The sequence below is a fragment of the Babylonia areolata genome, chromosome 29 (assembly GCF_041734735.1).
Source record: "Babylonia areolata isolate BAREFJ2019XMU chromosome 29, ASM4173473v1, whole genome shotgun sequence".
NCBI lineage: Eukaryota > Metazoa > Mollusca > Gastropoda > Neogastropoda > Buccinidae > Babylonia > Babylonia areolata.
In genome coordinates this window covers 39,839,989-39,857,371 of record NC_134904.1, presented here as the reverse complement: position 1 = coordinate 39,857,371, position 17,383 = coordinate 39,839,989, and the positions used below count along the sequence as shown (strand labels likewise).

The following is a 17,383-nucleotide window of genomic DNA, read 5'->3' as shown; positions in this document are numbered from 1 at the left end:
TCCACAAAAACTGGAAAAAGAATGTTCCTTGTCAAAAATCCATACAAGCTGAAAATTGTCCACACCTCAATGAATTCACAACCAGATTCGGTTTCAAGTATGTGCCACTGCGACTGGACAAATACATATACGTTACACCACATCTGCACAGCAGATGCCTGACCAGCAGCATAACCCAATGCGCTTAATCAGGCCTTGAGTGCATGCATGTATAACTGTGTAACTATCAGAGTGTACTTCTACAGAATTTTGCCAGAAGACAACACTCTTGTTGCCATGGGTTCTTTTTCAGTGCACCAAATGAGTTCTGCACATGCGACATGGGTTTGTCGTCTCATCTGAATGACTAGATGCCCAGTTTGATTTTTCCAGTCAAACTTTGGAGAAAGGGCGTGAGCGGTATTCGATCCCACATCCTCACGCACTCTATATCGGAAGCTGAGCGTCTTAACCATTCTGCCCCCTTCCTCTTTCACAACCACATGCTTCAATCTATTGTTCAAAGTAAGATGCCAAACGTTATACTTATATCTTTTACCAAAACACCATTAACACAGCTGAGCGTCCTAACCATTCTGCCACCTTCCTCTTTAGCAACCACATGCTTCAAAATATTGCAAGTGGAAGGCTCTTATACTGAAGAGGTGAATGTTGACAAAGAATACCACAATTCTGACGACGGAAGCTAAAGGTTGGGTCATTCAGACACCCACTGGACATCCGAGGGGTCTGTGTAGAGGAGAAGAGAAAACTGGCCGTACTGAGTGAGTTAACACAACATTAGGTGGATAACTTTTTAACCTAGAGGACATGCAGCCCTCTTTCATGCACAAGAACCCACAAAAAAACAAAAACTTGTCAATCGTTATTGTCAAGTGTATGAAACCATCTCTTCTTGAAGAGCTCAGTACTGGCTGTGAAGAATCAATCTTAATAGACTGCAACTTGGAAGAAGAAAATATTCTTGTAGGGCTCATTAACAGATGTCCCAGCATCAGTGCAGCAAACAACAGTAGATTAAAAAAAAAAAAGTGACTGATACAAATCCAGCTCACCCGTTGCTTCTAGGTCAGTCGGTGACGTTTACCTACCAGAAAAAGAGGATAATTGAGATTTGCGATTCCAAGGAAGACTACCTTGTCCATCTTTTTTTTTTTTTCTTTTTTTTTTTTTTTTTTTTTTTTTTTTGAAGACGTGTAAGGACACCTTCCTGACTCTGGCAACACCAAAAGATAGCAACCCAATACAGAGACGGTCGTAAATCAAGCCTTGTAGAATTGGTTTTTACAAACACGAGGGAACTGGTGAACAACATCATCACTGAAGCAGGTTTAAGTAAAAGCGACCTCGCTGTGATCAGAGTGAGTTTAGCTAGTAGCAACAAGAAAGTAACTTTAGGGGTTCGCTACAAATATTCAAAGACTGGTACTGATGGGATCGGTTGACTGGGACAAGACAGAAGAAGAGACATAAGTCCTCATTCACTTAGCACACACTGATGCTGCGATAGAGAAACATGTACCCAAGATCAAGGAGACAGGTAGACAAACCAAAAAGTGAATGGACAAGGGTTTCAAACACCACCTGTACTGAAAGTGGACTAAAAGCATAAGTAGAAAGGGCAACCAGGAACACAGAGATAGCCAGGAGTGCCGTCAGTATGCCAAAGCCTGCAATCAAGCAAGAAAAAAAAGCAACCAGAAAGCCCAGAGAAACTTGGAGAAAACCGTTGCAGCACAGCCACAGAAGAATCCAAGAGTCTTTTGGTCCAACGGCAAGAGCAATACAACCAAGAGAGGCGTGGCGGACTTAATAAGAAAGGGTGATGGCTGAAAGACTTGAACTGACTGTGGAAAGGCGGAACTGTTTATGTATAATTATATAAACAAAAAAGTGATCATTCGCCAAGGTCTGGTCAAAGTGAGTGACTAGGACTTGTCAGCTTTCTTGCTAACGAATACACACTGACGCAGCCGACGCGGACTCACAATACATCCACCCACCCAACTACACAGACCAAACCAGACGCCTGCAGGGTGTACAAATATGTACAGACAGACATACAGACAGTGTACGTGAGGATCTTGGTTCGATTCCCTCTCTCCCCCTTTCTCTCAAGTCTTGTCTTGACTCAAAATCAAACTGAGCGTCCAGTCATTTTGATCAGACAATAAACTGAGGTCCCGTGTGCAGCACGCACTCATTGGCGCTCTGAAAAAGAACGGCTATGGCTACAAACTGAAATGTTGTCATCTCTTCTTCTTCTTAATTCTTCTTCCATTTGACGACCAACACCAGTACGTTGATGAAACTGTCGTGTTGTGGGAGGTTGCTGTTGGGCGCAGTTCAGCTGGGCTTCCAAGGGATGTTCTGTTAACTGATAGGGGAGATGGGGCGCTGTCCACTGGTGTGTTCGCATCTCCAGCTAAGCCAATCCGGCTACCGTAGCGGTCCCCGGAAATACTCCCGACCGGCACAGTCCTGGCCTTCTCGACACTACTTACCAGTGGAAAAGGAAAAAAAAAAGGTGGGAATGGGTGGACTTGCTGGCAGATGTGTGGGAACGGGGGCAGGGGGGGGGGGGGTGCTGGGACTAAACATAAGTGTTGGAGGATGGGGGGGCAGGGGTACTGAAGTCTACTCTGTTGTATCACAGGCAGGAGGCGAGTCTGGACTTGAAGCAGTCCAGCGACTCTGCTGTGACAACCTCCTGGAACAGAGTTCCATTCCGAGATGGTACGGGGGAAGAAAGACATCTGTCTGTACTGCGTCCTGCAGGCAGGGATGTTGTAGTTGCAGGTGTTGTTTTTCCTGGAGCTCGGCCTGCTGTCTGATGGTCGGTGTTGGTAGGTAGTCTGAATTGATGGAGATGAGACCATGGTGGAACTTGTAGCACATCTCCAGGCGATATTTATTTCGTCTGACTTGTAGGGGGTACCAGCTGAGGGAGCTAAGGATGGAGCTGACACAAGACATCTGTCGATGTTGGTTTATGACCCATCTTGTTGCTCGGCGCTGGACCTTTTTGACAGCCTGGATGTCACTGGCTATACAGGGATCCCTCACAGACGCAGCATACTCAAGGAGAGGACGAACAAGGGTTTTGTGCGCAGTTTCCTTTGTCTTCTTGTTTCCTATCTTCAAGTTGCGCCGAAGAAAGCCTAAGGTCTTGTTGGCTTTATTGGTTGTAGAATTGATGTGGGATCCCCAGCGTATGTCATCTTGGATGTTCACACCAAGATATTTCGTGGTGTCGAAGTTTTCCAGCAGATGGCCATGGAGTTTGTATTTTGGTGCGATCTTTTTCCTCTTTCTACTGACACTCAAGGTGGAGCACTTTTGCGGGCGGAATTACATGGACCACTGTTTCTCCCAGATGGAAGAGCCGCAAGCTAGGTCTTCTCGGAGTGTGTGCTGGTCGGCTTCCTTCTTGATTATTTTGTTGCACATGGTGTCATCTGCAAATTATCTGGCCTTAGATTTGATGGACTTTGGGAGGTCATTGATGTAGAGAAGGAAGAGACAAGGGCCGAGGACCGAGCCCTGGGGAACACCTGAGTTGACTGGAATATATTCTGAGGTAGCTTCCTCCACCACAGCTGAACTGCTTGCTGCCTGTCCTCAAGAAAATTTTTGATCCAGGTGTTGAGTTGACCTCTGATTCCATAGCGCTGTAATTTGTGTACAAGCAGGGCGTGGCTGACCTTGTCAAAGGCCTTGGAGAAGTCAGGGACAATCGTGTCAACTTAGTTTCCTTTTTCCAGCTCAAATGTGGTTTCGTCAATATAGCCGAGCAGCTGTGTTTCACAAGATCGTCCTTTCGGAAGCCGTGCTGTTCTGGGCAGAGGATATCATTGCTCTCCAGATACATCATGATGTGGCTGGTGATGATATGCTCCATCATTTTGCAAGCTTCGCACGTGAGGGAGATTGGTCGATAGTTTTCTGCCTTATATCGTTCTCCCTTCTTGAAGACAGGTGTGATGTAAGCCTGCTTCCAGTCATGTGGCAGTGTTCTGGTGTTGTAGGAACTGTGGAAGAGCAGAGTGAAGACTGGGGCAATCTCCTCAGCAACTGTCTTCAGGAGCCTGGTTGTGATGCCACCAGGTCCACAGGCTTTGTTGGGGTTCAGTCCGAAAAGCAACTTTCTTACTCCTTCCACTGTAATGTTGAAGTCTCTGCATGTTTGGTAGTGGGGCTAGGTCAGATGGTAAGTGTAATATTATGCAGATGCAGATGGGCATCGTTGATTGAAGTTATCGGCTGTGATGTCTTCCTTGCAGCTGGAGACAGACTGGAATTGTTTGTACGGGACTTGGACTTGTTCCTATGGGTCAGTGATAAGCCTTCCTGCATCTTTGAGAGCAGAGACACCAGAGCCTTCAGTCCTTCTTGCTTTGATATAGCCCCAGAAAAATCTTTTTCGGTGCGGTTTGGCCTGGAGTGTCTGTGATGAGGTCTTCTATATATATCTCCAGTACAGACGATGCAGGCGTTTCTGGACAAGCCGCTTGAGAGTCTTAAATCGCTTGTGCACCTCTTCATCACCAGACTTCTTCCACCGCTTGTGTAGTCGGTCTCTCCTTCGGATCGGCAGACTATCGATCCATTGACGGTTTCGTTTACTGTTTGTAATTTTGTGTGGGACATGCTCAGTTAGGACATTTTTCAGACCCTGGCATAGCTCTGTCCAGATCTCTTCAGTGCTGCTGTCTTCAGTGAAAGTGGACAATAGATGGTCAATCAGATGTTGGGCTGCCTCTTTGTATACAGATTGGGATCAGTCTCTGTGGCTATTTCATTGGAGGGTAAATCTAGAGTTCCATGTACGTTGCGTCATGGTCGCCAAGTCCGGGAGAGTGTCTCAGTACGTGGCACCAGGTTTGGTGGTTTGTCAGGAACAGGTCGAGGAAATTTTCGCCTCTATTGGGTTCTTGCACCATCTGTTCCCAGCCCAGGTCATTTACAACCTCCATGAACGTGCAGTGGATGCTGGGGCATGGAGCTCCTTTTCTCAGGGATTTTGACGGTCAGTGGCATCCATGGAGATTGAAGTCTCCGCCTACCACGATGATGGAATTATTGGTAAGTGGATGAAATGCACTGTCAAGGTTTAGGTCCAGGAACTGACCTGATAGGCTGAAATGGTGAGAGCTTAGCCCGTGCAGATCAAAAGCAATGGAGCTGTAGTTGGCATTGACACATAATTATAACACAGTGCCATGTAATGTTACTTTCTCCTAGAGTGTCGTATTCTCTTGTGCTGACGTTTTGGCATTCAAGGTGAAACCACTGCGTGTGTGTGTGCGTGTGTGTCAGTGTGTGCCGCAGTGACTCGAGTGTCTCACCAGTGTGTGTGTGTGTGTGTGTGTGTGTGTGTGTGTGTGTGTGTGTGTGTGTGTGTGTGTGTGTGTGTGTGTGTGTGTGTGTGTGTGTGTGTGTGTGCGTGTGCCGTGTGTGTGTGTGTCCGTGCGCGTCCGTAACGGTTTGTGTATGTGTGTCTTCACTGACAGTTTGCCGATGTCACTGCATGAGTGCCTATGTGTGCGTACTACGGCCGGTCAGTGTGCCAGTGGAGCCGGCAGCTATGTACACACTAGTATGTATGTTCAGTTAAAATGTATGTGTGTGTGTGTGTGTGTGTGTGTGTGTGTGTTGTGCCGTAGTGTGTGTGTGTGTGTGTGTGTGTGTGTGTGTGATTATGTCAGTGTGTGTCAGTTCAGTGTTTGTTGTCACGGTGTGTGCGTGTAGTTTGTCAGTCACATTTTGGTGTGTATACATAGCATTGATGTAATGTGTTATGCAAATAAAAGGGTTTTATAAAGCACCTAGAGGAAGTTTATGGATAGTGTGCTTTCAAAGTACCCATTACTATTATTGTTGTTATTATTGATGTCCCGAAACTGCTGCCAAGAGCGCATAAAGGGAGGTTACTCTTTGAAAACATTTTGTCGCTTGCCGTTAAACGATTGGCTGGACGATTGTTTGCAACCATGATTCAAAGTTGATGCTTCGACGCTTCAACCTTCTTCAAAAGTCTCCAAAGACATAATCTGGTATGAGTTGTTTGTAGCAGTTTATGCGTATCGTCATTCAAAGATTCTAATATATAAATTTGTAGATCCAAACTGCAAAGCCACCTCAATGATTTTGATTTAATACGAAAATGTTTGTCGGAAACCGTTCTGGGCTATGCATCGGGCAAGCAACTGATTCCTTTTTCTTTCCTTCATTTATTTATTTTTCAGGTACATGTGGTGCAGCGTATTTGCATCACCATACCAGCCCTCATGCTTTAACGCCTCCTTGAAACTCACCACATGTTGCTAAGTTTGTAGTTTATTCGGCAGAAGGCAACAGGTCTTTGACCAGTCGGAGGGGCCTCAAACGTACATAGTTTGTGTCACGTTATTGAACTTAAGTGTAAGTCAACTTGAAGCTTGTCAAAGATTTATTCCGACTCGGTACAGCATAGAGAAAAAAACCAAACAAAACAATGGAGGTTGAATAATAGTTTATAGGGTCCACTCTTATTAGTAAAATCCGGCAGACAACCTTTCATTGAAATCTGCCATTTGCATGAAATAACTGAAAGACCCTCAGTACCCATACTGGCCATAGAGACTTGAATTTTGAACATAAGTTATTGTGCTGTCAGCATTGACCACTATGTAAAATACAGTCACACAGAGTAAAACAGTCGCACATTGCATTCATTATGTACAATATGTGTTTGTCACCTATAATCTTTTTGTCACCCTTCTTATCATCTTCTTGCTCACCATTTACTCCAAATCTGATTCTCCACCCCTCATCTCTGAGTCTGTCAAGCTCTTTTTGTGTTGGTGTCTTCCCTCATCTCTCATCCTGCCTTTTTCCATCTCAGACACACAGACATGCACAAGCATATGCTTGTGCACACAAACATGCAATGCGTTATGCATAGCCATACACAAAATGGCAAATTTTCTCATGCACACACACATACATGCAGTATGCATGCCATACACAAAGTGGCAAATTTTCTTGTAAATGATGATGCACTTCAGAATTTAGAACTCATTCGAAGGTTCTCATGCACACACACATGCAGTATGCATGCCACACACAAAGTGGCAAATTTTCTTGTAGTTGATGACGCACTAATTTAGAACTCATTAGAAGGTGAATTGTGTTGGTCAACATAGATATAATTTAATTTACTAATATTATTATAGATTTGACTGTTTAGTGCTTTTTTTTTTTTTTTTACTTCCACAATCCATCCACATATATTTTTATAATGCATATAACATAAATGCCCCATCCTATCTCTGTGGCTGCCTTCACCTCTACACTCCATCTCGCTCACTACGATCGGCTTTGGATCCACTCTGTTTATGCATACCCAGATTCAAACACTCGACTGTTGGCCGCCGTTCTTTCTCTGTCTCTGGACCTTGTGATTGGAATGAACTTCCTCTTTCGTTTCGTCAAGTCTCCACACTCACCTCTTTCAAGCCTGGCCTTAAAACCCACCTCTTCCCAAAATAGCCTCCCTTGCCTGCCCTTCCTTGTCTTTAGTTTCTACAGTTTTAGAGTTATGCATGTGTGTGAATGACTGGTGCGAAAGCGCTTTGATTTGTCTCTGCACAAGATTCAGCGCTATATAAATACCATTATTATTATTATTACATTGAAATAACACATATGAAAACATTGTTGTGCAGTCAAGAGATACAAGAATAAAGGGTAACAAAGTGATAAACAAGGAAGTACATCAATAAGTTGTTTTTTTTTTTTAAAGCATGTCAACAGTGACTTCATTCATTAACTGATTAAGTAAAAAATTGTAATAATGCATTTTCAGTGAATGTCTCAGATAATATAGAATGTGATTGTGCTGTATATGAATTGTAATGTTTTATGCGACAGGTACTCAAACCAAAAGAAAAAATTCTGTGAGCTTACAGACAGTAAAGTTATATCATAGAGAAGTTGTGTCTAACATAATGGGAAGAATGTGATTTAACTAATTATAATAATTTTCATGATCCGGTTGACATGATGAAAATGTTTTGTTGTTTGTGTTGAGCATACAGGATTACTGAAAACATTATTACATTTAAAATACCCCAAACTATTTTCTTTAGCAATGTTAATTACAACATGAATATAATAAATATTTTGCAGATTGCACACAATAAATGACATCTTGAATGCTGTTGGGCTGAATGAAATGAATGCTTGTTAAAGGTCAGTATACTGTATTGATAAAGCACAATAATTTGCACACACACACACACACACACGTGCGCGCGCGCGCATGCGCACACACACACACACATGCACACACACACGCACACATGCACGCACGCACACGTGCGCACACACACACACACAGTCACACACACGCGCACACATGCACACACACACACATACAGAGTGAGAGTGACACACACACACACACGTGTGTGTGTAATTTGTGTGTGTTAAAATTTACATGGATGCATGCTGCTCAGAAGATCTCGGTTTATGAATTTTCTTTTTTTTTTTTTAAGTTTTGAACTGTATCATGTCATGAAGAGCAAAAAATGATAATAATTCAACCACACCATATATCAGGATTATGTAAAGGGGAAGGAAAAGAGTCTGGCTCGTGTGGATTCAAACCATGGACTTGGGGACCTCCTTGTTTTCTGGGCTGGTGTGTTATAACCACTTGGCCCTCACTCCACTCTCTAGTTACAGTTTTCAGTGGGCATTCAGGTGTTCTGTTCAAATATTACATATAGTATTTAGTTATGGGGGAGACAGAAAATCATTGATTGTAGGATTAGCTGGAACATAGAAATTAGAATACAAAAATTGAAAAAAAACTTGATTTAGTTTTGTTTAAAGAACTTAAGAAGCACTAACAACACCAACAACTACACCATCATCATCATCATCATCATTACCAACATCATCATCACCAACATCTTCATCGTTGTCGTCGTCATCTTGTGGTATTCAGCTGGAAGTAGTCCACTGAAGATTTTTATCGGACAGCGGGGTAAAATAAGAAATACAAAAAAAAAAAAAAAAAAAGTTAAAAAAAGTAAATTTCCCTTTAATAAGTTATCAAATGAGCACAGACAGAGAGACATGGGAACTAGGGTTATGGCCCTTTTTTGAACTGGTATGAGGCGTAGTGTGTGGGGATCATAGTAAACAGTGGTACTGGGACATTGCTGTTCAGTATAAAGAATATCAGTGCAGTTGACCGGATTCCTTTCCTTTGTCTTTGCAGCCAGAAGTAGGTTCCCTCAACTTGTGACAGCCTGTCAGTGAAGCCAGAGCAGGAGTGGTCAGGCAAAAAAAAACCTGTCCAACCGCATGCCTGTATTTTAAGTGGGATCCCAGGGATTTTTTGCTGGCACTTTATGGGCCATTTACTTGTTTAAGACCAACAGTACATATTATTCCATGTTTGATATTTTATCTTCTCTCCATGTCGTTCATTCTCCCCCAAAACTCAATGAACTGAATCCACTTGGTAGGAAATTGTGTTTTACACATGCTCGCAAGCACACGCACAGACACACACACATGCACACCCTACATGCGGACAGACACACACACAGACATGCTTGCGTGCATGCATAGACACATGCACACGCACACGCACACACACATACATACATGTATATATACATACACATCTAAGTGGTGGATTTTCTCTCTAATAAGTGTGATGGTCTGTTTCAGGCTGTTGTTGACACAGAATGGATACCAAAGAAGCCAGGAGAAAAAGCAGACGGCGATCCCTTCGCTTCCTGAAATCTGGGCAGTCGGCATCCGATAACAGGGAGAAAATAGTCAGTGAGGTGTATGGCAGTGTGTGGCTGGCAGAAAGAGAGAAACCTCGATCTCCCAGCTACAGTGAAACTGACAACTTCCAGTCTGATTGCCTGAATGAGTATGGGAGACTGCAGTCTCATTACCAAGTGGAAACATCTCATGTTGACTTTGAAGGTGATCACATCCATTATTCTGTCAATACTGACAATGACAAGACCCAGATGACCTGTCATGACATTGAAAAGCCCCAGTATTGTTGTCATGGGGAAATCCATAAACAACAGTCATCAGTGTGGGGTGACAGTGACAAACAACAGTCATCAGTGTGGGGTGACAGTGACAAACAACAGTCATCAGTGTGGGGTGACAGTGACAAACAACAGTCATCAGTGTGGGGTGACAGTGACAAAGCCCAGTGTCTTGATGAAAGTGACAATCACCAGTCTCCTGGTCTTTGTGATAATGTACAGTTGCTTGGTTTGAAGCTGTATGATGAAAGTGACAAGGTCCAGGCTCTTTGTCAAAGTGAAAGCTGCATATCACAGGTACTGCAGCCCGTGTGTCGAAAAGAACAAAACGGAGATCATTTAGACTGTGAGAGTGCAAGACTTCATTCTCAGTGTGTCAGTGTAAATGAGCAACTCAAAGCCTTGTGTCACAGTGAACATGTCAATTCTAAGTCCTCTGATAACAGTGAAACTGAAAGAGACCAGAGCCAGTCTCGGTGCTACAATGAAACTGAACTGTCCTGGTCTGTTTGTCGTGATGCTCACTCTCCAGAAGCTGTGCGCTCTACCCCAGCGGTTCCTGCCTCCCCTGACTCCAGTATTTCTGTGAAAGAAACAGCCATCGGTGGTACTGTCGATGCCTCTTATACATTGCAGACATCCTGCAGTGAGTCCGAAAAGCAGCCAGAAAATGCTGTCTGCACTACTCCTGTCTGTCAGGAGTTTGAATGTGAAATGAACAGTGAGACCTCCCTTGATAAAGGATTCTGCCACCTTGAAGAGTCACCTTATATTTTTGAAAATAGCGCTGATGCTTGCTCTGGTGTAGATAGAAGAGTACTACAAGCAGCAGATTCTCCAGCTGGTGCAGACACCCCTGTCAAAATCATGGCAGGAAATACAGCTTGCGGGGAGAAACTCAATTTGCAAAGTGAGGAGAACATTGTATCATTTCCAGACACACCCATCAGTTTAACGACGTCAGAGGTTGGTGATGGTTTATCATGCTCAGTTTCAGCCTCAGTAACATCTGCTCTTTCTGTGTTCACTTCTGCTCCTCTTGTTTCATCAGACCAGAGGCAGAACAATGAAAGTTGTTTTTGTGTTTCTTGGGATAAAAAAGACAGGGAATATTCAGCTGGTGATTCCAGTACAGCCAGTGTTGCAGATAAGAGCACTGAGGCACAGGCTGATCGGCTCAGTATCATAGGCAACAGTCATGACTGGATAAAGTTGGACACGTCAAAACATAATCATAATGCTAGCTGGGCACAGGCTGATTTTATGGATGTTGGATGGTCAGAACAGTTAGTTGCAAATGCCAGTAAAATTGGATCTCCTCTCGCTGGAGTATCGTTTTTGTCAAGTGGTGTGCATTCAGAGGGTTACGTTCAACAGATTGAAGCATCAAGGGATAATCCTGATAGTGGTAATGGTGAGCAACAAACTGCTTGTAGCGATGCAGCTGAAAGATGTGCAGTCATCAACAAGCCAGCGGAAGCAGCCAGTGATTATGTTGACAATTGTCCGACCATTATGGAACACACCCAAAAAAGTTTGCAAGGTTCATCTGATCCTGACAGACACAGTGAACCTCAGTTACAAGGGATGGAGAAGGAGGAGAAAGGACTCAAGGATGCCAAGAACAAAAGAAAGAACCGGAGGAGGTCCACCTTTGGGGAAGAACTGAGACGTGACGTGCTCATCCATCATGAAGCAGCTAATGTCTCTGCTGCTGCATTGCAAACTGCTGATGGTGCAGACAGAATACAGTCACCAAGCCAAACAGTCAGTGAAAAGTGCTCATCACTGAAAGATAATTTGGTTGCATGTGGGCAGGCAGATGACAACAGTAATTCCAGGAAAATAGGTGACCAGGAGCAGCAGGAAAAAGAGGAAGCAGGGTGGCCTGTTCAGACCAGAAAGAAAAGATCAGCAGGTACGTCAGTGAATGCATCAACATCTCAGGACACTTCAACTGGTAGTGACGCAGACAGTTCGTTGTTCACCAAGAGACGGTCCAGTTTAAGGTTGTATCGTCAGCAGTGTCAGCGTTCTGTAGTGTCAGCTCCAGAGGTTGACAAGACAGAAAGAGACGAAACACAGCCTCCTGCAGCAGTCATGGACTCTGAATCGGCAACTGAACAAGAGGAGGGATGCTTTGCCGATGAGTTTGTGAACAGTGGTGAGGAGGCAGAGCCAGTCTGTGACACCATTCCTTTTCAGCTGGAACAGCTGTATAAAAACAAAAACTTTAAAAAGCCAGCTGACAAGACGTGGGAAACCATCTTTGAAAATCCTTCCAGGGGGAGAGATATAAGTAAACAGAAACTGAAAAGATTCATACAGTTTGAGGATCACGTTCCAGTTTCAAAGTTGAAACGTCGTTTGAGGAAGGCACTGCTGAATGGCTGGAATGTGAATGCTAAAACATCAAATAAAAGTGACAAGGATGTTCTGAAGAAACTTGAACAACTTGACAATGAAATGTCAATGTTAGATGATTAGGAAAACAAGAGGTAAAGCCTTCATGGCTCACATGATTCCTGCAAACAACTGAAGTAAAAAAGGTGGCGGAGAGGGATGCAGACTAAGCATTTCCAGAGGGAATTAATGTAGAAGTTTAGCACATATGCACAGCACATACTGGCGCGCGCGCGCGCACACACACACACACACACACACACACATCTGAAACACTGTTATTGCATGGACTCAAGTTGTGATTTTTAAAAATTAAAATTGTTTTTTTTCCTTCACTTATCAAGAAGAAACTTTTCAGAACAGATAGGTCATTAAGTTAAATGTAAACTGTTTTCTTTTCTTTCTTTAAAAAAAAAAAAAATCTGATTCTGAAGATCTGTGCAGGATTTGGACCTGAAGGACTTACTCAGTTGCTGGGAAGAATCTTGGAAATTTGAACATTTGTGTTTTATTTTTTATTTTTGGTACGTGTGTGTGTGTGTATACTTACATGTGTGTGTTATTAACTTTTCAGATCGGCTCATTAGATCACCTGGTACTGTGCTGTCTGATCTTCTTTTCCAGTAGAGAGAAGTCATTTGGGGATGCAGACCACATACACCTGTACTGTTATGCTGCTTGGTTTATCTGACATCAGTATAACATGATCTCTCATTCTCTGTAAAATGTTCAGAATCTTTGCTTAGTTCAGCCTGCACAGCAGTGTTTGATTTGTGTGTGCCCCTGTCAGTATCCTTGGTTTGTGTAACACTGTGTGTATCAAACCACACACACTGACTTGAAACACACATACATGTATACACATGATGTACTCATTTACTTTATGAATTATTGTATATGGTGCATACATGGTCATATGATATAAATGGGCACATGCAAGTTTATATCGTCCTTGCCCATGTTTCTTTAATTCTGTATTTTACATTTGTTACCTCTGCAGTGCATCTGGTTCAGCTGCTATTTACAAATTATAAATACAAGTATAATTTTGAAAGTAATTTCAGTTGTATCAGTCTTCTGTGAATTGAGCTATGCCTAAGAGTAAGACACACAAAATAATAGGAAGCATCACAGACAACTTGTTGGCTGTTCTGCTGAGCACACTAGCATGATTGTTGCGGACTTGTATAGATGTTTACAGTATAGTGACTGACCCTTACTATTGTATGAGAATGAGTATTAAAAAAACAACAAAAAAAACATAAAAAAACGACAAAAACAAAAAGGAGAAAGATTTGTGTCATATAATATGGAAAAGAAAAAACTGTAGGTACAAGACTACAACTACAAGAGAGATGAGATCCTGCATTTACTCTTCATCAAACATGATGCAGCGTTTGATCACCATGAGAACAAAGCCCCCAAAACATCTTTAGATGGTCATGGTCATTAAGTCAAAGTTCAAGTTAACAGCATAATTGAGAAAATTTGGGGAGAGTGATAGAGCTTGGGTTTGGTGTATTATGCCATTATGGTGCATCGATAACTTATTGCCTCACTGCAAACCCTTCTTCTTCTTCTTCTGCGTTCACTCGTATACACACGAGTGGGCTTTTTAAGTGTATGACCGTTTTTATCCCGCCATGTAGGCAGCCATACTCTGTTTTCGGGGGTGTGCATGCTGGGTATGTTCTTGTTTCCATAACCCACCAAACGCTGACATGGATTACAGGATCTTTAACGTGCGTATTTGATCTTCTGCTTGCATATACACACGAAGGGGGTTCAGGCACTAGCAGGTCTGCACATATCTTGACCTGGGAGATCGTAAAAATCTCCACCCTTTACCCACCAGGCGCCGTCACCGTGATTCGAACCTGGGACCCTCAGATTGACAGTCCAATGCTTTAACCACTCGGCTATTGCGCCCATCACTGCAAACCCTTCAAAAATCAAGGTTAAGAGATCAGTCAGACACAACAATGTGATAAAAAATTTAGTAATAACGTTCTGTTGCAAGATGATTGGTTTCCCACTCTCTCTCTCTCTCTATTTGTGTTTTTCCTTTGTTAGATTAAGTGGCTGTCACACACAATGCTTCAATTGTTGAAGGTCTTGCCCATCTCGTTTTTTCTTATTCTTGAACCAAAAGAAATTATCTGGTCAAACAGTTTGAAATATGGAGTTTTGTTATGTGGCGAGATGTTAACTTTTTCACACTGACAAGTGACATGTATCCCACAAGTGATGCTGGGGATCTTTCGGTTGTAGTAGCATCTTCGCCAGGAAAGTCTGTATTAGAAATTTTCTCTTTTCTGTCACATTCTTTGTGCCTTTTTTTCTTCATTCACATTGTCTGCTTTTTCTTCCTCCCCTTTCCGTCCCCCTTTCATTTTGGACTCACTTTTGTAGACAATGGGAGTCTGTTATAACCCGGTGTTTGGTAGTGTGTGTGTGTTCTTTCAAGGTTTGACACTTTTCTCTCTTTTCAACAGTCTATGTTGTACCATCTATGTTGTCTGGTGATTATGTAGTGACATTGTAAACATTGGGATGGACACTCGCTGTCCATTCTATAGTGTTATTTGCCTATAATTTATGGCCTCTTTTATGCCTCATTTTTGTTTTGGCTTTGAGATATTTATCCTTTTTTTATGTAATCTGGGGATGATAAATTAAGTGGTAGGGCTGATTTCCTCAACAGCCTTTGTCTTGGTACATTTAAGAAACTTAACGGTAAAGAAAAAATGTCATGAACTGTGTTTTTTTTGTGTGTATGTGATTGTTTTGTTTTTAATGCAGTTGAATTTTGTGTGTAGTTTGGCAATATATGGACTTGTGCGGTCAGCTGGCTTGATTTAACAATACAGAAAAGATATCTTACGTATCCAAAAAAAATGTCTTCTCATATTTTACATCATTGGATAAGTTGTCTTTGAGGTCAAAGATTTTTGTTTTTTTTACATCAGTTATTATGAAACTTGACAATGATTTCATGGAGATCTTTTATGATAGGATATCGTTGAATAAAGGAAAGGTAAACAACCTGGAATTTGTCTTTTTACTGTGCTTTCTGCATACAAGTGAGTCATGTTTTGTATTCATGGTTGTGTGAAGGTTTTACCCAGTTTTGTGCCCTGTCAAAATAATGTGCAGTTCATACTTTGACACGAATCACTAACGCTACAAGGTCAATGTTTATTGTTACCAAAGTTAATTCTTTAAAACACATAGATATACATGAAAGTGTTTATGTGTGTGTGTGAGTGTGAGTGCTCTGTGTGTGTGTGTGTGATACATGCATGTAATTCCTTGGTGTGTGAATATTTTGCTATAGTCCGTGTATGTACTTTGATAGTTTAATGGCTCATTTTTTATTGAGTTTCAAGTTCTCAAGGAGGCATCACTGCATTCAGAAAACTCTGTATATATATATATATATATATATATATATACACTTCACCACACATCTTCATGGCAGATACCTGACAGCAGCATAACCCAAAGTAGATTGTCAGGCCTTGAGTGCATGCATTCCTATCTACATTAGATATATATATCTTTGTGTTCCTATCAAATGATTTGTTTCTACAAAATTTTGCCAGAGGACAATGTTTGTTGTCTTGGGTTCTTTTTAAGTGCACCAAGTGTGAGCTACACATGGGACCTCTGTTTATCATCTCATCCAAATGACTAGATGGTCAGTTTGATTTTCTGGTCAGACTCAAGAGAAACGGCAAGAGCGGGAATCAAACCCAGACCCTCACAGACACTGCATTGGCAGATAAGCGTCTGAACCATTCTGCCTCCTTCCTCTTTCACTAGTTTCAAATATTGAAATCCAGGCCACATGTTTACAAATATGAATTTACATGAAGCCCTTGCATTCCTGCAATTTCAAGCACATGAATTGAAAAGCAAAACAGACAGTGGCTTAAAAAGAAAAAAAAACAACAACAATAACAGGACCCATTTTGTAATACACTAACAGCAATACACTCTGTATCCTCAAACAACTAAAAACCTCCCTTCCAAGGTAGGAAACTGAGGAGAGTCATTTATTTTCTGGAGGGTCTGTGTTTAGAACTAAATCACTGCTTTTTGTCTTATCTGTAATTTATAGCAGTGTTTTAGTTTCATTAAAAAAAAAAAAAAAAGCTCTCCTTTTTGTGGTGGTGTAGAGTTTAGGTGGTTGGGATAAATTTCCTTTGTAGTACACGGAAGGCTGTTCCGCAGTTTTCTGTTTTGTATAATGGCTGCTTATTCTGGTAGAAATCATTTGACTGTGCCTAAGTTCAGGTGCATCAGATGTTACAAACACATTAACACTAATCTACAATTTGCCAGTGTACCCTGTTCAAGAAAACTGATCAGATATAAGATCCTTTTTCTGAACAATGAATAGGTAATGAAACAAAACCTTAAAATGAAACATAGGATGCAAAAACAAAAAAACAAACAAAAAAAATCTCAAAATGAAACACACATTAGAATGTTCCATATTTATGTTTTAATATTCATGTGCACTGGAGGAAGAAAAAAAACACCAACAGAAATAATAAATCAAAATGACTGACGACAGACCAAAATTTACGTCCTTTTTGGCACTATGATGCTCATTGAAAGCCATACCAATTTAAGTTTGATTACAAAAAACATATAATGATAACAATAACCATATCTCTAATTCAAGTATGATATATATATATATATAAAAGATAGTTAAAAAAAAGGAGATAATGACAGAAAAATAATTCATAGCCAGCTGAGAAATTCTTCATATATCAAGAAGATAATGAAAGTTAAAAAAAAAGATCAATCCACAGCCAGCTGAGAATCTCTAATAAAATTGTATTAAAAAGATAATGATAGTAAAAAAAAAGAAAAAGATCAATCCACAGCCAGCTGAG

General features: G+C 41.6%; 1 protein-coding gene across 1 annotated transcript; it reads left to right on the top strand.

The window, feature by feature from the left end:
• The first annotated feature begins 5,999 nt into the window (after positions 1-5,999).
• On the top strand, positions 6,000-15,447 carry LOC143274711 (uncharacterized). The gene is made up of 3 exons (XM_076578615.1): positions 6,000-6,056; positions 8,173-8,235; positions 9,730-15,447. Exon 3 carries the CDS (start codon positions 9,747-9,749, stop codon positions 12,555-12,557), a length of 2,811 nt encoding a protein of 936 aa, XP_076434730.1. The 5' UTR covers positions 6,000-6,056; positions 8,173-8,235; positions 9,730-9,746; the 3' UTR covers positions 12,558-15,447.
• Positions 15,448-17,383: the final 1,936 nt, after the last annotated feature.

Excerpts from the sequence above, each read along its gene's own strand:
- LOC143274711 (XM_076578615.1), top strand. The coding sequence starts at position 9,747 with ATGGATACCAAAGAAGCCAGGAGAAAAAGCAGACGGCGATCCCTTCGC.